This window comes from Lutjanus erythropterus, chromosome 8 (assembly GCF_056507025.1).
Source record: "Lutjanus erythropterus isolate fLutEry1 chromosome 8, fLutEry1.hap2, whole genome shotgun sequence".
Taxonomy (NCBI): Eukaryota; Metazoa; Chordata; class Actinopteri; order Lutjaniformes; family Lutjanidae; genus Lutjanus; species Lutjanus erythropterus.
Genome location: NC_139324.1, coordinates 3,194,410 through 3,217,354, shown reverse-complemented (window position 1 = coordinate 3,217,354; position 22,945 = coordinate 3,194,410). Strand labels below are relative to the sequence as shown.

The 22,945-nt window shown below is 38.2% G+C and overlaps 1 protein-coding gene across 2 annotated transcripts in view; it reads left to right on the top strand.

Annotated features, from left to right (window-relative positions):
* The window catches only part of LOC146322307 (carboxy-terminal domain RNA polymerase II polypeptide A small phosphatase 1-like), a 35,620-nt gene extending 12,952 nt beyond the window's left edge, over positions 1-22,668 (top strand). The window contains exons 2-7 of one of the 2 annotated variants that reach the window (XM_084724253.1): positions 3,944-4,092; positions 8,378-8,479; positions 15,788-15,844; positions 18,129-18,221; positions 21,765-21,950; positions 22,050-22,668. In XM_084724253.1, coding sequence (XP_084580379.1) covers positions 3,944-4,092; positions 8,378-8,479; positions 15,788-15,844; positions 18,129-18,221; positions 21,765-21,950; positions 22,050-22,178 — 716 coding nt within the window. In that variant the 3' untranslated portion in view covers positions 22,179-22,668. Of the gene's footprint in view, positions 1-3,943; positions 4,093-4,912; positions 7,730-8,377; positions 8,480-15,787; positions 15,845-18,128; positions 18,222-21,764; positions 21,951-22,049 lie in introns of those variants that run through there. The other variant, XM_084724252.1, reaches the window with a different exon arrangement.
* The last annotated feature ends 277 nt before the right edge of the window (positions 22,669-22,945 follow it).

The window sequence follows — 22,945 nt, the reverse complement described above, 5'->3', positions numbered from 1 at the left end:
TCATTTACACAAGATGACATGTTGGGTGAAAGTAAATATTTGGTTTATGACTTTTCATTAATTCACATATCGCATATGAATATCAATTTTGTTCACATGTGGTTTGTAATCTGGGTTAAGATTGGGACTATTAGTTGCTGTACACACAGAGTGAACTGGATTAGAAAAGGCGTTTATTAGCATTATAGTCTGACCAATAAAAGACATTTTTTGGACTGTACACTGATATGACTGTGCAAAGACACTCAGAGGGCTTGAATAAATAACTTTATTACAGATAATTCCATATTTTATTTAACATATTAAATAATTTAATATATAGATATACCAACTAATTCCAGACATGAACACTGAGAAACTAAAGAATAAATAAAAATAAACAGCTAAATAAACATTAGTGGGGGAGTATTTACACCTGCCAGAGAGCTCATAAATCTTATCCATAATGCTAAATATAAATCACCCCAAGTATTGTTTTCTGCATTATATCTCATTTAATAAATGTTTTCATAATGTAGCATATTGGTCAACACTGATACCAGTGTGTGTGTGTGTGTGTGCGTGTGTGTGTGTGTGTGTGTGTGTGTGTGTGTGTGAATAATATGTCTACTTAGCACTGACCCAGATGGATTCTGAATATCTTTCCCTACCCTCCCATACCCTTAGTAGCCTCCAGGTTTTGTCCACAAAGGACTTAAAAGGTCATGAACACACCAAAGTCTGAACAACAACTTCCTGACTCAGGAAACAGGACCATCTGAGGGGCACATGAATGCATCATAGACTCTTTGGACTGATGACTCAAAGATGGTTGATTGATAAAATGATAAAATATGTCTTTTTAAAATTTCATGAAGCCCAAAATGATGTCATCAAGTTGCCTTTTTTGCCCCACCAATAAAAGATTTGCTATCACTATCACACAAACAAATAAAAGTGCCATTTCTATGTGTTTTGCTTATAGTTTATGCACTTAGATGTTTGACCTTTTAAGTTAGTTTAGATGAGTTCAGGTCAAATCCAAGTGAGTTATATGTGCAATAATGTTCACAAGAACAGTATCACAGTGAGTTTGTACTGACCGCCCGTTGCTCCATGTGTTGTCTTCTAAACAACATATCTGTTGCCCATCAGCGCTACATTGGCAGCCATTACACATTTACACCTAAAGCAAGCTGACAGGTTCATGAAACGCCCCATACTGAGGCAGCAGATTTAGTCCTGTCTGAGCGGCATGCTAATGTCTTAGCTGACAGCTCTGACTGGCCATCAAGGCTCAACTAATTTGTCAGCGCGTTTTTTCTTTCTGCAGAAACACCGGCTCTCATCACTCTGACACCAGATGATGGGGTGTTTTCTACCACTTGCGTGTGCCAATAGTTGTTGATACATGGGTTAGTGATGTGAAATTCAGTCACAAGACAAGTGTCATGTGTATTTTCTGAATTAGTAACATTTTTGAATTCCATGCAGTCATTTAATTGTTTTGTCTGTTCTTTGTGGATATTGTAAAACACAAGCAGAGCAAGGTTTAAACTCAGACTACATTCTGTAATGTTTTTGTCCTTAAAGTCCAGATGAAATGCCATTTCAGGAGTTTCTAGCTTCCATATCATGACATATTTCCAAGTGAAACTGGATAAGCAGGCAGATATTATGCTGGCAGGAATTTGATCTGAATGTTGAAAAGTGGGAGTGTCATAACCAGACGTACCATGCTGTTGCTAGCTAATGAATGAAGCTCTGTGCTGCTAAAAGGTGAAGACTGATTCTATGTCAAGATATTATTGGTTGAAAGTGGTTGGTTCAAGTCCATGTAAGCACATGTTTTGCAGGAAGAAGACATGATTGGATTTTGATATAAGAATACAAATGAATTGATTTTTTGTATTTTCTTTGTATATTTTTTTAAATATTTTTTTAGGCATGTGTTGTTAAATGGTTGACTGCAGATGTGATCTAAAATGGTTAAAATGTTCCAGAGTGTTCCAAAACCTCTTGGCCATCATCAGTGCAAATTATTGCAGGAAATTAAGTTGTTGTGATTTGATTTTACTTCATGGTAGCATTAATTCTGCTCTTATATGTTATTTAAAATAGTGAATATCTCCCTGCTGACCCCTTTATATACTGTACATCACAACTATTTCTGTATGTCATTCTTAATATTATAATATAGCAGTATAATCAAGCAAAAAAAAAAAGATTGTTAAAGATGATACAACATCATGCGCTGTTACTTTGTAGGGGTGAGAACCTCTTGGCACCTCAAGATTCAATTTAATCGGATTCAGAAGTCTAGGATGTGGTTATAACGATTACCGATGCATCATGATGCATAAAAATCTATAATTTATGTATTTATTTTTTTATGTTCTTTTAGTTTTCTCACTATGGGACTACATGCTACTTTGAATACCTGTAATGATCCCTAACAGGTTTAGTTAGACACAGCTTGCAGACAGTGTGGATTTTCTCTAGGTTCCCTCCACTTTATAAAAGCCAAAATTCTTCCATACACCAAGGCCAGGGGATGCTGGCGGGATTGTGTGCATCTGCGTTTGCTCATGCTCAAGCTAAAATACAAAAACTCTATAACTCTATAAACACTGTTTATATCTATCTCATTTCACTGTCCTGTTGGTTCAGCCGTAAAGAACATACATCTCTGTCTTTTGTTTCTGGCCATCTTAATGTCTAAAATTGGGTTTTAAATTTCCAATTATTGACTTTTTTGCATCCATTAATAGACTTTCAAACTAGAATCACAATGCATTCAAAAATCATTTTTCCTTTCCTAGCATTGCTGTACCAGTCATGATGGACAATTGTGAGATTCATCTGCATGGTCACCCCAAAAATAATTACTTAACAACCTATACTGTACAGTATATAACAATAGAAATAATGTTGCCTATGTTTAAATTAAATTACAAGGTTACAGGGTTATTTTAATTATCATTCTACAACACAGGGTTGTACATTGAGATGTAAGATGCACACCACTCTGTGCTTCAGTGTATAAGTTTAATGTTAGTCACATACTTTATGGGAGCAAAACAACAAAATATATATTGGAAATGAAAAGGTCCAGGGTGTTTTCACCTGACTATTTTCGGGGGTGAAATGCACACGTATACGTTGTTATGTAATGTCTTATAACCTTTGGCTGCACAACTGAAATAGCCATACTCAATCAATATATGACATGACAGACACCGCAGGGGTCCAGCCGGCAGACCAGAGTGATGCACAGATCAGCTACACCAGATCAGCACCGGTGCCAATTCTTACATCATGTAAGGGATCAAGTTCTGGCCACATGTTGCTGAAACACTTACTATTTCTTAGTCATTGACAGAATGAAACTGTAACAACAGTATTACATAAAGAACAACATCAAATGAAGATATTAAATCCAAAGAGTATGTTGATAAACAGTATGACTGAATCCATATCTTCACACACTAAAGAATCATCACAATTAATTCCATTTTGCAGAGTTCACAGCTTGACATCAGCTTACTTTCTCACACTAGGGCTGCAACTAATGATAATTCTCATTATCGATAAATCTGCCCATTATTTTCATAATTAATTGTCTATAAAATGACAAAAAAGTGAAAAATGCTCATCACAATTTCCCAGAGCTGACTGACGTCTTCAGTTGCTTCTTTTGTCCCAACAACAGTAAATTCAATAAACTGGAGCCAGCATTTTTGCTTGAAAAATAGTTGAAATTATTAATTGGTTTTTGGACCAGTTGGCAACTAGTTTTCTTTCTATTGACTAATCAATTAAGCCACTAACAGTTGCAGCTCTATCTCACAGTGGAAGTACAAGTATCAGGAAAAATATAAATGGGATCTGTGCATCTTGGTCATGCTGGAACAGTGTGAGCGTCAGGCCTTATGTCTCTTTTCTCTGTCTTCCCCTTCTCCAGGTGCCAACCAGGTTTCCCCGTCAAAGAAGCCTCGCAGCAGAGGTCTTCTCCACAGTCTCTTCTGCTGTCTGTGCCACAAAGACTCAGAGCCGCCTCCACTTAAAAACAATGCCCCCCTGCTGGTTGAAGAAAACGGGACCCTCTCGAAAGTAAGTTCATCCCTCGCTCTTGCTCTTTCTGGTGATATCCGTTTCCCCGTACCCTCCCTCGTTATCGTCTTTGAGCAGCATGTGGTCAGCGTGATTGGCAGCCGCGTGATGCGTAAAACACATGTTTTCTTGGCTCAAACCTTTTCGTGTTTACAAAAGCATCTCTGCTGGGCCGGGAAGTAATGTACGGCAGTGTTGAAAAGTACTCCGTGTCCAGACATCAATCAGGATGATCAGGCGTCCCAAGAAGACACGGAAATGGTGGACAGACTGGAACATAACTGCATTGCAAAAATCCAAGAGCAGCTACTGTAGATGTGTCACGAGCAAGACGCATTACACTAGTGTGGCTTACTGCAGAAAACTGTAATATGATTTAGTATCAGGAGTAATTAAGCATATGTTTTAGTCTCTAAACCTATACTGGATTTAGAAGCATTTAATTATAGAAGCTTATAATTGAACTTATCGTTAAATGGCTTTAATTAATAAATAGAGAATTTCTGGGTAAAGCTTTTTTGAATACAAAAACTGTGAATATTAGGATGTTTACATATGCTAATACAATGTTTGGTAGTCCACCACTATTCAATTTTGGACAATTGACAACACAGCCTATGGTTTAACTACGTATATTCTTGGAAAACAACATGACTTTTGGCAGTTATGGTCTGAAGATCAAGTGGTCAAGACGTTCTCAGGTGTCAGTTTCATATTAATGCCTTAGTTCAGCCTTTTATAGAGATTTGATATTCCAGAAGTTATTTGTCACGTCTTTCCAAGCCCCCAAAATAAATTGCTTGGTCTCTGGCAAAGGAGGGGTCGAGTCAAGTGCTAGGCTCAGTTTTGGTTTGTGACAACCTGTCATGTCAACGTGCATGCTGCTCCTGTTGCTGTTACTCTCTCGGGGCATGTGGTCTCAGTGACTCCCCCCACCAGCTGGGTGACTGTCTGCTCTGAATGGACCCTACGGTTACCTGCCAGACATTTGGACTCGGGACTCTGCAGGATCTGGAACCAATGCACGGAGTAAAAAGCTCTCAACAGGTGAAAGTCAAGACAGAGAAATAATTTCCTGATGTATCTGGAAAACTCTGAGCAAAGTAAAGTGTCCGGAGAGGGGGAGCTGTCCACTGGAGTCATGCTTACTGAACAATGCCAGCTTCCAGAATTAACAGGAGCTGCAGATTTAACCAGCCCTTCAAAGGGAAGTGCAGAACTTGGCATGAAGGTCCTCATGGAATATACTGAGCAGACTGTTGTCAACAGAGAAATTGACCCTTCAATCCTTTGTGTGGAACACTGCAACATGAATAGAGATGAGACTGAATCCTGCACATGTTGCAATGGACACTCTGAGAGCTTTGAGCAAGACTCAGCAAGTGATGGATTTTTTGAACCAGACCAGACCGTTGATAAGTGTGAGGCTTCTGGGTTAAGCCAACCATTCGATGAATGTACTCAACACCGTGAGTGTTTTAAACCTTGCAAGTCCTCTGAGCACTGTGCTAATCATAGCTTAGCTTCCAAATGTAGTCCTTGCTGTGAACATTGTGCAGAACACCTCCAATTATTTCAGCAATGTAAACCCTCTGATCAACAGTTTGAATCCGAGCCAGACAAATTGGCGGAGAACTGTGACAGTTTTGAGCAGTGTGAAACGTCTGATTTCATACCTGAGTGCTCAGACAAGCTCGAGTCAGTGCAACAATACGAGCCTCCAGATCAGCAGAGTGAGTGCTTTGACTCTGAGCCAGACCCATCAACAGAGGACTCTGAGCAATGTGAAACGACCGCATTCACATCTAACATCTCTGATTCAATGGACTTATTGGACTGTGGCCCTGAACTTGACGAACTTGACAATCAAACTGAATGCACCAACGCTGATGATGAAGAGAGCTATCCAACTGAACAAGAAGATGAGCAGAATGAAACAGAGTGCTGCAGATTATCAGAGGATGTAAATTCCTTACATTTTAGTTCGCCTGCTCGTGTTTCTTTTGACCACACTGAGGATGTTACTTTTCTAAGTGAATGCTGTGAGACACACCAGCACACAGATCACTGCGAAGTGTGTGAAATTGATCACTCCGAAACAACTCAAGAATGTGCTGCTTCAGAGCCATGCAGCTCTGACAAGACCTCAGAGTTTTGCACTGAAGAAGACGGCTCCTCAGAATGCTCCTCTATTGAAACCAAATCCTTTAAGACTTGTCCCGACGGCAGTATTCCCTCATATCCCTGCTCTGATTCATCTGGAGAATCCGAGAAAGAAGCTCAGGAAGATTCAAGTGATGAGCAGACGCAGTGGGAATCTTTTGAAGATGATGAAGAAATGGAGCAAAGCAATATTAACGAGGAAAGTAATGAGGGTAAAAAGAAAACACCCACCGTGGATGTTGTTATTGAGGATTACTTCGATCTATTCGACAGAGCTGACTATTTTTGTGCATTTGCACAAAAGCGACATTACATCTCCTGTTTCGATGGGGGAGATATTCACGACCGCCTGCATCTTGAAGAAGTTCATTCTAAGGCGCAGAAACTTGCCAAAAATGCATATAAATATAAAGAAATCAATGAGGAAATGAATGTACAGGAAACTGATACATGTTTAGATGCCACAAAAGAAGAATGTGAAGATACTCATGAGGAAGATTCAAGTCCGAGGGATGATACCTCATCTGAGTCAGAGAAACAACCCGAAGACTGGATTGTAGAGTCAGAATCAAGTTTGGCAGAGGACGAAGTTGAAGATAATGAATCAGAAGGCCATGGCCTTTATGGAGAGGATTGTGAGGAAGGGGAGGATGAAGAGGACTCTTTTGAAGAAGAAGCTTGTGAGTTTGACGGCCAGGTATCTGAAATCTGTGATGAAGAAGAAGCTGAGGTCCGCCTGCCCTCTGGTATGTGTGCGCCATGTGCAGATGACATCTCCGTCGAAGGTGATGCTTATGAAGATGACACTCAGAATTATGAAGCTCTCGGTGATGACACCTCAGACACTGGTCGTGATGAGCTTAAGCCTGAGGAACTGTTTATTGCCTGTTCAGAAATGGAGCCATACTGGTCTCTTGTTGATCATGAGAAAAATGAAGAGATGCGCCAGTCAGATGTTGAGGAATACTATGCATATCAGTTTAAAAGCATCCAGTCATCTGTAAAACAAGCCCTGAATGGATTTATTATGGGAAGATTATACGATCAGATAATCCATGGAAAATTTAAAGGGGATGCTTCTGGCAACGAAAGAGAAGATGCTCTTTTATCCCTGCAAGAGACTGAGTTACAGCCACATGTCCAGAGGAGCCCAGAGGAGTCCAAAACAGTCAGATTTGAAATTACTGAAGTTGTTGACCTGAATGAAGATTTTGCCTACTGTTCTGTTGTGGTAAAAACAAGCAACGAACAGCCTCCTGAGTCGGACGATGACAGTGGATTCAGTGAAATCTCAAGGGACACAAAACCTCCCACCGATATTATTCACAGCGTTGTCTCAGAACTGGCAGAAAACGAGGAAAGGGATGCTCGCAACAAGGCCTCTGAACAAAGCAAGGATTCAGAAGAGGAGCAGAGCGACGATGAATCCTCTGAGCCTTGTGAATGCGAGTACTGCATTCCACCAATAGAGCAGGTATTATATGTCTTTGCACCTCAGCTGAGAAGTGTTGGGGTAGATTAAACTGAGTTTTCAGAACTGAGGGAGAAACTTTAAATTATCCCAGAATCAATCTATGTCAGTCTATTTTTGCATCATTAGGACTGTACTACCAAGTGTGGCAGTGAATAAGTTACAGGAGATCTCAGCTTGGCAGATTGCATGGTATCTGTGTCAAACTCCAGCTCTGCCGTTATCCTCACGTGGCACTTCACTAACACATGCATCAGTGTTACAGGCAGCCTGTTCGCCCATGCCAGCTTGTTTTTAGCATCAGAATCACATTAACAAACACTGATGCCTGGCCACTTGTTGAAGGACAAGGCACAGTCTGGTGATACTTACATGTTCCATCAACATGGCAGCAGCTGTAGCGTCCGAGGCTTCTTGTAATCCCTCACCCGAAACACCACGACACAGTTCAGACACTTAAGTGACAAGAAACACACAAACACACACACACACATACACACACACACAATGAGTCCTACAGGACAAATCGACATGGTAATTTCTCATATTAAAAGTAATGACTTGCTCGTATTGACTTTAAACTTAAAAGAGCGCTGTAGTTAGGGACAAACTTTGTGATAAATGAGGTCTTAACTCTCCTTTTGTCCTCAGGTTCCAGCCAAACCGCTGCTCCCACGGATGAAATCAAATGATGCAGGGAAGATCTGTGTTGTCATTGATTTGGATGAAACACTAGTGCATAGTTCATTTAAGGTAAGTTGGCCTGTGTGACCTACTGTCTCTTCATATGTTCCTTACTGGGATCATTGACAGATTGTCAACCACTAGCAGACATCTTTGTGTACTGTTTACTGAGATTATAATCAAAGTATTCAAAGATGTAATTTGAGGGTCAGCTTATAAAAGTAAATATATAATTCCTCTCAATGGGAGTTCTGTCCATATTGACTTTTTATTATGAAAAGAATATTTTTGTGGTAGTAGCACCATTCAAATCGTTCTGATGGTATTAGACAGTAGGCCTACTGGTGAAAATACAACCCCAATTCCAAAAACAATGGGATGTACAAATATAAAATGTGAATAAAAACAGAATGCATTGATTTGCAAATGCTTTTTGACTTATTTTCAATTGAATACATAAACTTAATTGTTTTTTGCAAATATGCACTCACTCTGAATTTGATGCCTGCAACATGTTTCAAAAAGGGACGTGTTTTTTTTTTTTTATTGTGGAATGCCTGTTTGTAACAGTCAATTTTCTTGATGAGAGGAAATAAAAGACTGAGGTGTCCTGTTAACTCCACCTAAATGCATTTATGCTTTATTTATGAAGTATTTAATGTGCATACGCATGTGTCAAGATAATATATGGTGGTGTGGAAATGACAATAACAATGGTGACGAATGTTCAATACTGCACAAATTATCTCTCCCAAGATTTGTTAATAAGGCATATTGTGAACTGAGTCATGATGATTTGTCATTCTTAAAAAGCAGGTCCCCAGAAACAAAAAGTTTGGGAAACACTGTTATAGAAGATATTACATGAGCTTAGGCACACTTTGGAAAACAGTTGTCAGTAAACACAGTTTGTCTTTGTCTCTGTATCTACAAATGCAAGTTAAGACTCTACCATGCAAAGAGAAAGACATATACCAACAACACCCAAATGTCCACATTTCATATTGTTTTCAGAAAAATGGAACCATCCAGATTGTTACCAGCGTTAACTTTAAAAGCCATCATCTGTGATGGTACGGGGGTGTGTTAGTGCTCATGGCACGGCTGACTGTCACATCTGTGAAGGCCCCATTAACGCTAAAAGGTACATACAGGTTGTGGAGCAGCATCTACTGCCATCCAGACAATGTCTTTTTCAGAGACACCACTGCCTCTGTGTCCTTTCTTCCCAAATGCTTACTGAGTATTGTTGAAAGAGATGGTGATGTATTGACTTGGTCATCACGCCCCTGTCCCAAATATTTTGCAACATGTTGCAGCATCAAATTGTATTATCTATTAAATATCTATTTACAAAAAATGTTAATCAGTTTGAACTATGAACTTTGAAATTTGAACTATTTGAATTAAATATCTTGTCTTTGTACTGTATTCAATTGAATGTAGAATCCCAACGTTTTTATAAATCATTGCATTCTGTTTGCTTTTATGTTTGACACAGGGTCCCAGCTCTTTTGGAATTGGGGTTGTATTTGTTGTATAAAGTTGTTTCCATCAGTGTATTTTTATGCATATTTTGAAATACTGTATTAGAAAAGATTGATGGAAATGTCAAAAAAAAAAAAAAAAAAAAAAAAAAGTCAGTTGATGGAAACATGCCTAAATAATATTTTATTTTTGTTCCTCATTTGCTTGAATTTGCTTGAAATTAGCAGTCCACTTTGTTTGACAGTTCGATGGAAACATGGCTGTGCTCTCAGTCCATTCCTCTTTGTGTCACAGGTCCATGTGGGTGGGGGGATGAAAGGAGAGTCAATGTTGTCAATTAGGTTTGAAGCTTTTCCCAGGATTTAAAAATATCACTTCCCAGGTCTAAATATTTTTCTTCAAAGAAAAATGTGATTTCTTTGTCATTAAAGCAGATAATTATCTAATTAAATTGTAACAATGTGAGCATTTTTAGAAAGCTGACCTGCTTATTACTAGCAGAGTGCTGTTACTAGCATAAGGCTGGTTTGTGCCAGTTGAGCGCTGTTTCCCCTCTATATAAAATGTGACCAACAGAACACCACAGTAACATCCTGGAGTTTTGTCATCATGGTGAAGTTAAACAGAGCCTGCAGGAAGTTATAGTTCCTGAGCAAGCAGCCTCCACCATAAAACCACAACTTCATTCATTTTTACACAGAATATTTTTGCACAGAATGAGCAAACTTGGAATTATGTCTTGAATAGTGAGCTATAGACAAGCTGGTGATGGTGATGTGTGTGTGTGTTGGGGGTGTATCTCAAGCAGAGTCAGGCTCCCTGTTTCCCCTTGTAGTCAGTGTTTGTGCTAAGCTAACTGGCTGCCAACTGTAGCCTCATAGACATGAGAATGATATCAATCCTCTCACCAGTTTTCCACCTTTCACTGTTGAGATGTTTACAGTACAGAAACATGTCTGCAGTTACTGTGGTACAGTGGAGCTCAATGAAAATCTGGTTTACGGTGCTAAAAGCCAATAAGTTTTCATTTTAAATTGTTTACTTTGAGTTTAAATTATGCTCTGAAATGTTACTGGATTTGACATTTAGCCCCACTGTACTGAGGCGATAGAAGGTGTCATCACAGCAACAAATTCGAGACTGAGAATCACACCTAAACTATCTGACTGGATATACAGTACAGCAGTGGTTCCCTAACTTGGGGGGGCGGGCCCCCCTGTAGGGGCGTAGAGCCACTGCAGGTGGGTGGATGACCAGAGGAGAAACATAAAGTGAAACAAAGTTAAATTAATATGATTTATTTAGGGGAAGTAAACAAACAAAGGGGGGTGAACTGTTGTTGCTGGGTAACTAATTTAAGTAAAGCTACTTTTTTTCCATTCAGAGATGAAATAGTGCAAATGTTTTGTATCAGAAAGACTTGTTTATTTGGACCAAATAGCTTTTACAGCTGTTTTTATACCCTCAGCCTTTAATTGCTTAAAATGTCATGTTTGCTACTATTTAAAAATAGCAAGGAGTCACTGAGTATCTGCTGTTAGGCTTCCATATTGACTGTCAAAGCAAACAATTTACTTGCCAAGCTAAAGTAGGCAAAAATAGCAATAGGATTTGCACTTCATCATTTTGCATATATTTAGAGGGTAGACGATTTATTTATATCTATTTTTATCGTAAAGGGCTGGGCTCATGTGCCACCTAAACATTAACCCTATATTTTATGGGTGCTCTGGTTTCATGACACATAGGCCACCTGTGCCCTAAAATCCAAGTGAGATGTAAAAAAAAGTCATTACAATCTGCTTTTGAAGAATGAAAACTGCTGCAAATGACAAATTAAGCTGTTAGCTGCAACGTAACATCAGGTTTTAGTAGATACACGTTACAAAAGTATCACCAATATTTATTTAAAAAATGGCTTGTGAAGACAATGCTAACTTTTGTCATTTATATATAAATACTGTACTTTCATGTAAGAAAAAAAACTACAGCTACACACCTTTTTAAATAGAAACTCTGCACAACATAATTTGCAAACTGTTTAATCAATCAGTTTTAACAGACTGTAAGAAAAGATTTCAGATAAAGTGCTGAGTTTTACATTGTTACCACAAATAAGTGCCTTACTTTTGATCCGTTTGATACCTTTTAAGGTAGCATTTAGCGAACAAAGTAATCAATGCCAAAGTCAAGGCTCCCATGTCACGACAAATTATGTAATGAATGCCATGTGGTGTTTAGTCCTTCTCAGGTCACAGACTGTCCTAAAGGATGTCACTGGATATCACCAGCAGCTATGTGTAAACAGGGTCATCCTCTGTGAACCTCATGTTTAACACAAGGTGGATAATAAAACTCATTATTACTTTGACACACATGCTAAAAATAGTGTTCGGTAACACAGTTTTGGAGTTAGTTGTATCATGTGATAGACAGAGGAAAGTTGGTGTGCCGGGTGACTCCTTTCTTCATCTTTTAGAATGTGAAGTATGCCTATTTAATTTCATGGCAAAAATGGATTAAATTAAACAAATGTACATATGAAATGAAGCTGCTCAGTATTACCATGAAGTCACCTCAACCCAACTGGTTCTGTAGCAGGTTAGTCAGACAAGTGCACCAAGTTTTTAAAAGCTGGCCCACTTCTTCCAGTTTGAGATGACCCATTTAGAATATTACCAATACCACTGCTGAAAATAGGCCAAACATGTCAACAGATGTTATGATATGTACTCCTGTATGTTGTAACTGTCATACAAAATTGTAACCACAAAATAAACACTGAACATACAGTACAGTGTCTTAAACAGTGTCTAATTTTCAGATTTTTCCATAATGATAAAGACAGGGAACTCATATATTTTGATTCTGCTCTTCAGTGGCATCACTCTGGACCAGAATTCAAATCATGAGTGATTTAAAAATGAATGTAGATCCAATTGTGATGAGCCTAATCATCCTTCCTGGAAAAAAATAAATATTAAAATAAAAAAAATATATATGATTATATGGTTATGATGGAAATGAATGATTTAAATAGATAGATCAGTAATAGATCACAGGACAATGGGCACTAATTTCACAGTATAGGGTATATTCAAGTTCAAGTGTTTATTTGTCATTTGCACTGACAGAGTATACAGGAACATAATTGCATGTCTCACAGCCCAAGGTGTTAACACAGACATATAGATATATAAAAAAGCAAATGTATAAAAATATAAAAGATAATAAGACATCAACAGCACACAGGAAAGGTACAATTACAATCAGAAACAGAATCCTGAACTATGAGTCATTTGCCTGTTAGCATTTTAAAGTGCAGTGTGTACACCAGTATGTTAACACAGTGACCATTAGAGCAGAATGGATGAATATTGCAAAGGAGCAGAGAGAGACGATGAGCAGAGTTTACCACTTTTATAATTTTCACTCATAGTGTTGAACGTGACAAACAAAATAAATAATATTATACAGATGAATGATGACGCTAAAAGAATATAAGCAATGTAACAGTTAATCTGGATATTATAATAATGCAGACAGGAATATGTATAAAAAAATAAAATAATGCTGTACAGATTCATTGCAATATATGTAAAATATCAGTGTAGGTGTTAAAATGTAAACAGTGTTTTGGTGCAGTATACCAGTCACTATGAATAACATTAGAATTTGAGGTGCAAATATTTATATATACTGAATTGTTAAAAACTATGACAGTGTCTATAAATATTTATTAATATTGCACATGCAACAGAAAAGCCTGGCAGAACGTTATTGATAAATTGAACTGATTTAAAGAACTAAATGCCGACCAATACTGGATTTTTGTGGTCAGAGTAAAAAAAATCAGTCACACTTTCTAGGATGCCCATGTCTCCAAGGTATTATACACATCGTTACAATTCATTATAATCTGTTTATGGCACTGTATAATTATATAAGCACTTCTAAATATTCATAATGATTTATAACAATAATAAACACATTATAAAACTTTTTTTTTTTTGTTTTTTTGTTTTTTTTTGCAAGGACCATAGTGTATTATAATACAGTAAATAAGACCAGGAGTGTATTGATGAAAGTATTGTTATTGTTTCTAATATAGTATATAATAATATATATAACTACAAGTGAAAGTTGCTCAGTCAAAATTTTACTCAAGTTAAAGTAATAGAGTACTTGCTTTTAAAAATACTCAAGTATTCAAAATTACAGATTACAAAGTACATTTTCTAATATCAATACATTACTGTATTGTTTTCATGATGCATTTACAGAAGCTTGTAACTCTCTGAAACCACATAATGATGCACTGACTTGTTTGTAGAACCACTCTGCTACACAAAGTCTATAGAAACACCTATGAAAATTTCAACATAGAAATACAATCAAAAACAAAAAGGACAGCTGATGTTATTTTCTGATGTAACTGTATTAAAATCACCACATGAAATTAGATTGAAGTCAACTGTAAGGAGTTCTCCAAGTCTGTTAAATAACTGAGATTTCTTTCTGTCAGGATATACATGAATTATGAGGTATTTTTCACCCCAATAAAAACAATCCAACATTAAAAGCTACCTGGGATTATTTCTCTTTTTTAAAATTATAATAACATCTGAGATTTAATTTAGTCTTTCTCCTGCTGTCATCATTACTGAGTTTTGTTTGAATGAAAGAGGGAGAGCTTGCTTGTTCTTGTTACAGAGCGTCTGGATGATGTGTTTCTGTTTTTACATCAATCCCAGTTGAGAGTGAGTACTGTGATTGGTTTCCTTCTGTGAAGAACACAGCGTGTGGCCAGTCACATTTTAGAAAAGAAAAAACACCAACAGCTGACTTCAAAGTTACGATTAGTCTAAAAGTAATGAGTAACAACAACCTACCTAGAAATGTAGTGGAGTCAAAAGTACAATACTCAAGTAAATGCACTTTGTTATTCTCCACCACTGATTATTTTATTCGAGAACATCATCACTTCACTTTAAGTGGCCAGTGATCAGAGTAACTCATAATCACGTTACAATGCATTACAACGGTAATTGTAATGCATTGTAACATCATGAGAATTATAATTGTTTATGATCCTTGCAAAAATGTCAGTGAGTGACCTGCAGTTATGAGGTATTAAGATGCTTAAGACATTATAACATGCTTTATGATTACTATAGACATGCCCGTCAAAGACAGTGTTACCAAAAGTTCTGATATCGATGCATTTGCTGATATTTAGTTTTTAAATATTTAGGTTAAAATAGCAGTTATAATATTTAAAGTATAAAGGAGGGAAATAGGATTAAAAAAACATTATTTGTCCTGGTGTCCCTGGTGTGGGAATTGATAAAAAAAAGAACAACAGTGAAAGAAAGACAGAGACACTGCTCACAATGAAAGCGTAGAGGTGGAGAAGCAGGGCAGAACATAAACCAGCATGAGAGTTTGGGGAGAATTACTGTGCACGCTCTGAATACATGCTCACACTTTCTGTTTACGGTTGACGTTAAGCTTGTTCTGTCTTTCCTGCATTACCTCATACTACACCAATTCAGGCCATGGTGTAATGCCTTATATAGGACACACTTGGGGCGATACTAACATTTGAGAAGCATATTTCAGGTGTGAGACCTGTCTAAATAAATCAGATATGTTTATGAGCCTTGTCACTCTCTGTAGTGGCTGTATTTCAATGATGGAAGCAACAAGAGTCATATTATTTACAGTGTTGTGTTATTTAGAAGACCTTGAGGCGCCGTCTTCATATCTATTTGACACATCTCCACTGCAGATTTGTTGCTATCACTCTCATCTCTATGACCGAGTGTCAGTTTAAAATGAAAAACGTTCTTGTCGTGTGTTTAACAGTGCTACTTTTGTCTTCAACAGCCAGTGAACAATGCTGATTTTATCATTCCAGTGGAAATTGATGGAACAGTTCACCAGGTAGGATATATCTGATATGCTGTTGTGTTGCATGTTATGTTGCTTCAATCACATCACCACAATGCCAAAGCAGAAAGCATCAAGCCATCGTGGAAGTTTCCACCAGCCTGCTTCCTGTTTCACTTCCCCCAAAGATTTGTGTAAACAGCAGGATTGATACAGAGCACCATCACTGTACTGCACCACACACCAGTAACCACAATCTGTGTTATCCACCATCTGACCTGACCAGTACGATGAACTCTAAAATTCAAAATTAAGTAAGTAAAATTCCAAAATCCTCCATACTGGCTCCAGTTTGCACTGGGAGCACTGTGCTAACGCCCTGACAGTGCTGTGGCCCGCTCTGTTGATGGCTCCAAGCAGCAGGTGGCTATTTCCATGGCCTGACGAAATGAGGAAACCCTGGCAGGCTTCTCAGAAATCACTGGCCATCAATCTCACTCCGCAGTGCATATTATGCCCCGCTCATTGGTGCTGGGGAATGGCCATGACTATTCCCTGCAGGCGTTAAATGGTAACTGCAGACTGTTGTGCTGGGCCTCCCCGAAGACAGAGGAGCTTTGTTGTCCAAAGGGCCTGGGTCTGTTTCAAGTAATCCAGGATAGGCTTGTTAAAAGTGGGGAAGGCCTATTCGGGATGACTTGGTTCAGAAACAAGGCCGCCAGCATCTTAGTGGAAATAGATAAAAACTCCTGTTGGGATGTTAACATGTAGTGTTCTTTAAATAAATATTACAGCCTTGTCTTTTCTTTTGCATTATTTGATGTCACTATAACAACATAGACTTATCAATATGAAAGACAATAATGTTAAAGCTGTAACATTTTGCTTATCTAAAATATCTTAAACATTAGACTTATGTTATATATATGTTGAGTTGTGCACTTAAATTATCCCAAATATTTCCCACAATGGTCAAAATCATAGAAATCCATAATTAATTCCAGTTAACAGTGCATTCCCTACTAGCAGCTAGCTACTAAAACTTTGAGGGAAATGAGATACATCAGATATGAGTGTGAGCAAGGAAGCCAGTGGAGGTGACTAAACGTAATGTAAATGAAACTTAAATACATTATTACTTCATGATTTCTGCCCGAGTCACATCAGATAGATTTTGGCTGCTTAACAGTTTGACAATAAATCCCATAATCCCTTGCTACTTTAAGACACGGCTGAACAATTAATCAAGATTTTCTTGAAATCTCAGTGTGTCCTACTGCTGTTTTCAAATTACAGCATCTTTATTTTGTGTATCAAAATACCATTTTGAATTAAACATTGTCAGGCTGCAGAGACGTCCTCCACATCACATTCTATAGCAGGCGTCTTCAACGTTTTTCAGGCCAAGAACCCCTGGAGCAGGGCCCCTTACTACATACATATTGTATTGAATATTTTTGGGTCTTCTCTCGTCTGTACCCTGTAGCTGCTAAGTAAGCAGCATGGCTAATGTTAGCTGTGTTAGCCTCAGCTTCTGCACTTCTACTGAGGTGGAGGGTCTGTCATAGTCTCGTCCTTGTGAAGCCAAAGCTACGCTTGGGACAGAAGTATAGATAATTGGCCAGTGTGTTTCATTAATACATAGCTAACTAGTTCACCATTAGTTACTTAGTAGGTTAGCTAGGTTTTTCATAAATGGGCTAATTTATCTTTGCTGTGTTGGATTCATGTTAATGTGTACATATTTTCAGACATATTTAAAGCTTTAAAATTTTATTTAAAAAAATTAAGGGGGGGCAGGGTCCCCCACAGTATCTATGACAACCCCCTTGGGGATCTGGACCCCCTTTAGAAATCGTCATTTCCTCTAGTATCGCAAATCATATCACAATTGCAATATCAGTTAACATAATTGCAATTCGATTAATACTTACATATTATGTCTTTAAATCTGTTCTGAGACTGTGAAACACCATAAAATGCACAAATATTATTCCTTTTTATACAATTTAACACCTTAATAATGACAAAATTGCTATGGTTTTAGACTGTTATATAATATAATGTGTGTTATATTAAAAAATCTTAAATGTGCACAGATAGATATTCTAACTTGCTCTAACAAATTAAAAATACAAAGTGCAGGTGGGGTATGTTGCAATATATTTTTGTCCTCAGAATTTCTTAACACACAGGTCATATTCTTTATTTATAGACATTCCCCCTTCATTAGTTTGTGTTCCTGATTTCATCACTAATAACTGAAGCTACTGTGGATTTCATAGAACTCATACGGAACTTTTCATGGAACTCATGTGTCTTTTGTGTCTCCACCCAGGTATATGTGTTAAAGAGACCCCACGTAGATGAATTCCTCAAGAGGATGGGAGAATTGTTCGAGTGTGTTTTGTTCACCGCAAGTTTATCCAAGGTCAGACCGCTCTCATTTACTCCAGTGATTAAAATCAGGCTCCTTACAGCAGGCTGGCGCTCTGCACGTGGACACAAACAGACTTGATGCTGAAAGTGACACCTGTTGTTTCAAAACATTATGCTCAGAATTACTGGAAGCCCAGCATGACCTGCCACATAAAGATATATTTATGATACCTGTCAGGCGGTTGCACAGACATTTTAACCTCTAACATTTACTTCAAAGTGTTTTAACCTCAGTCTTAACTTTGTGAAGCATTTGGTCAGTTAAAAGTCAGTGACTCAATCACATGAGATAAGTTAGGCTTTAGTTAAGATGTTTATCTACAGCAGCTGACAGTATCATGGGTATATTTTATGTACATTGTCTGAAAACAGATGCTGGTCTTTTGAAAATGTCCAAGCTGAAATGTCTCTATGGTTGTCACATATTGTATGTTGCCCCCAAGTGGCCAAAAGGATTTTAGTTACTGCAACTTTTACCTTTTTACCTTTTTTTGTTTATTTTCCTCATGAGGAAATACTTCAACCTGCATTGTCACTTAATTTCTTCAGTGTAGTTCAGCTGCATGTGTCTGTTTTGTTGCTTTTGAGTGTAAATATGTGTGTGGCTCTTATCAAGGGGGAAATTGGGATTTGTTATGGGAGGCTCTGTGGTTTCAAGGCTGCGATGCACATTAAAGGCAGAGTCAGCAGGATTTGTCTGAGCTGTTCGTAAATGCATCAGGATTAGTGAAACCTGAGCACTGCAAAATAATGAGATAAATATAAAGAAATCCAGGTAGAAGACAGGGTCTCTGCAGATACAGACTCCACCACACACTCAGAAGTGATGATCGAAAGGGATTATGTAATGCAAATATAGATGTTTTTTGTTTTTAAGGAAAATGTCGTAATGTCAGCATGTTGACCATTTACACCATCATCTAACAGCACAACACATCCAAACAAAGACACAAACATAAACATCATGTATTCATATAATCATCATGTTGCTCCAGGAGATATCCCACAATGGAAATGTAACACATATACAAATACACAAACACACCCTCTTAAACGCAAGACACAATGCACAAATCCAAAGACAAGAACTACATCTGCATCCATTAATGCCACAGACTGTGTATTTGACCCAGTTTAAAAAACAATGGTCTAAAGTCCACAAAATAGAGTCTGAGGATTTTTTTTCCTCCTTTCCCGTGGTTTCACATGCGCATGTAGACTTCATAAGCTGATTGATATCATTTGATAAACTGTAACTAAACTATAACAAGGTCAGGCAACCCTCTGCTCTGAGCTTAAAGTAAGTGTGTGAAGTCGAGTGTCCGCTAGCGACACAGAAGATCAGAGCCGGTCCTGACCTCTCTCAGGCTCTGAGTAAAATTCTGCTGAGTGGCCCTTCTTCCTGACCTGTGAGCCACACGGCTACACGTGACTCTCCAGTGCTCCCACTACAAACTTTCCACCTTTAAACCAGTTTGCTTTATCTGTCAGTCTAAAAATAAGTAGATCTATACAGAATGAGCTATAAACAAACAATATTTATTGAACGCAATATTTTCTATAGAATCTTAAGGTAAGAACATTAACATAAATAAGAAATTGTAGAAAATATAACATATTTTAAATTCATCATTAATTGTTAATATTGTCTTGTTTTAAAATAATCTGAGTCTACGAGGAGTGACATCATGCCCACATATTGTCTGGACTGCTGGTGTTTGTCAAACACAGTAAATAGTTGTGTTTCACTCTCACCTTTGTCAGGCACAAAGTCACAGAACAGCCAAGAGGTTCACTGCCCAGCTCAGTCAACAAGACAGTCAGACTAGAGATGGCTGCACAGCACTGTAGGCAAGAACATCAACTTAACAGTCCTGTTATTTGAGTACATCAAACCTGGAGGACAGAACACGTTTACCTGATTACTATTTCCACAATTCTTTTTTTTCTTTGTGTCTGCTTTCATGCTCAGGAGGATAGTTCCACTTCTTCCTCTTGTCAAAGTTGATATTGTCTTTGACACGATGGGTGGCTGGGGTTCTTGTGTAATTTTTGGGGTTCTATGCTACTTGTTGTTGTGAGTGTATAGGGCCCCCGGCCTCTGTAGAAGATCATAGGCATTACCAGGCCCCAGCCCAATTTGACCCCTGGTTCTTATCTCCCATACACAGTTTTCATATTTTTTCTCATCTTACTTATTTAGCATTTCCCAAATGCCCTGTTAAGTGCAGCTCTGTAGTCATAAACTGTTTTCACATATGCACTCCAAACTCCAATGTCAAGCAAATCAGTTTGGGACTTCGTCTGAATTTGCCCTTTCACACATGTAGCACACAACAGGAGATTGTCCACGTTAGTCATGTTCTTACATGTTGGAAATACTCCATATGATTTAGGAGAGGGTCGGTTCCTGCAGAGCATGCAGGATGAGGCAGAGATCTGTTATGATGACTATTTTTGCATTTATATCAATACAAACCAGGTCTCAAAATTAACCTACTGAGATGGAAGCAGGGGAGAGTGATAGATGCAGAGATCAGCTGACTCAAGTCTGCCTGCCCTGCATGAGAGATGCTGGTGTGCTGTGAATTGTCTGTCTGTAATCTGACATTCAGTAAATTGTGAACTCAAAAATATCAGACTCATGTGGGCTGATACTGATTGGTTGATAGTCTGTATGGAAACAAACTGATCAGTAAAAGAGTGGAAAGCAAACAGGCAAGCAGAAAAGAAATTAAGAGCTAAAATATTTCCAGATCATAACTCAAGATGAAACAGTTGTGGCTATCCAGAAGCAGACGACTTACTACACGTATTTTGGGTTTGTCCCAAACTTGGAAAATTTCTGGTGCTATGTTTTGATATTCTAAGTAAAGTTCTAGAGATAAAGGCACAACTGTGCCCTCTTCTGGCAATTTTTGGAGTCCCAGACAAGCCAGACGTGGTACAAAAGAGACGGACACTATCACTTTCAGCACTCTTTTGGCTCTTCATAGAATACTGCTTGTGTGTAAATCTGCTATCTCACCATCTCAGTCTGCCTGTCTAAAGGATGTGATGTTTTTCTCAGGCCTTAAAAAATTGAATATGCACTCAGTGGAACTAAGGATCATTTTACTAAGAAATTACAAACTCTCATTTTAGATTTTAACAACCTGTCTAGTCATGTGTATTAATTTACCTGGTCCTCTCTATGTCCCTTGTCTGTCTAAATGATAAAGCGCTGTAGTTTTACAGTAAAATTGTTATATGATACACTTCTGCTTATAAAGTATGCTATTGAAAAAAAATGATAAGAGAGCTCGACACACGCTCAACAATACGCTCATTCACTCACCCAAATTTAGTGATAGGGAGTTGGAGGGTTTAGTGTGGGACAACTAATGTGGACATTTTTGTTTGCACATGCAGCTGAGTAGCGTGTTGATACTGCAGAGTTGCCGTGCATGTGTGAAATGCATTATAAAAAAACATACAAATGTAGCTCAGCACTGTTTAAAGCTTATCCCTGGTTATTATTTTCCTGTTACTACAGTACGCAGATCCTGTGTCGGACCTGTTGGACAAATGGGGGGCCTTCCGGAGCCGTCTCTTCAGGGAGTCTTGTGTCTTCCACAAAGGGAACTACGTCAAAGACCTGAGCCGTTTAGGAAGAGACCTGAACAAAGTCATCATCATTGACAACTCCCCAGCCTCCTACATCTTCCATCCCGACAACGCAGTATGCTGTTCACTGTTTTCAGACAACATTAACATGATAATTGCGTAATATTTAAAAGGTCGTCTAATTCCACCTCATCTTGTGTCTTCACACCTCCAGGTTCCCGTAGCGTCCTGGTTTGATGACATGTCAGACACGGAGCTCCTCGATCTTATCCCCTTCTTTGAGAGACTTAGCAAAGTGGACGACATCTATGATTTTCTCACGCAGCAGAGGACTTCAAGTTAACAGAGGCAGGAGACTAGGATGAAAACAATCGCCAGCGGCTGTCGTCACGGGGGCCACGGAGGCTGGTGGGCCGCAGGCTCCACGCTGCTTCCAACTACAAGGACCACACTGCAAAAAAAACACCTGTCATTAAATCTCATATTCTTACAGTGTAGTGCTCAAAAAAGGTGGGAAAAAAATCTCCCAGTCAGGTTTGGCATTGAAAAGTGCACCAGTATCCAATCCCAGTGACATATTCTCTTTCTTTTTTTATAACACTAGCTAAAGACTGAATATGAGTTTCAATGACCTCTGTAGATATCTTTTGCAGTGCAGCTAGTGTGTCGTTGTTGTCGTAATGTGACAGCAGTGACCTATGTAAGTGTGCTGTAAACCTAGATTGTGTGAACAGTTGTTCAGTGCCATTCTACAAATGAACCACATCAATCATTTTCATGTCAGTACAATGTAGCATGTGTAATAGTATTTAAAGCTCACACACAGATCATAACAAGTCATTGACGACTGTCTCTTCAATCCCATTACTTTTTTTTTTTTTTTGTTAAGGCTAAATGGCCCGATGTGTAATGTAGTAAAAGACAATCATTAACTTTAGAGAATTTTGGTTTAATAATTTCTATAACATGTTGTGACACATTTCATCACTGAACACATTTTTGAAACAGTTTGTGTAAGAAATTTGGCTGCAAAAACGTATTACCAGCTGTTGCATTTAGATTGAAAAGGAACCGGAACCAGAACCGGATCCACATCTAGAAGTCTACGGT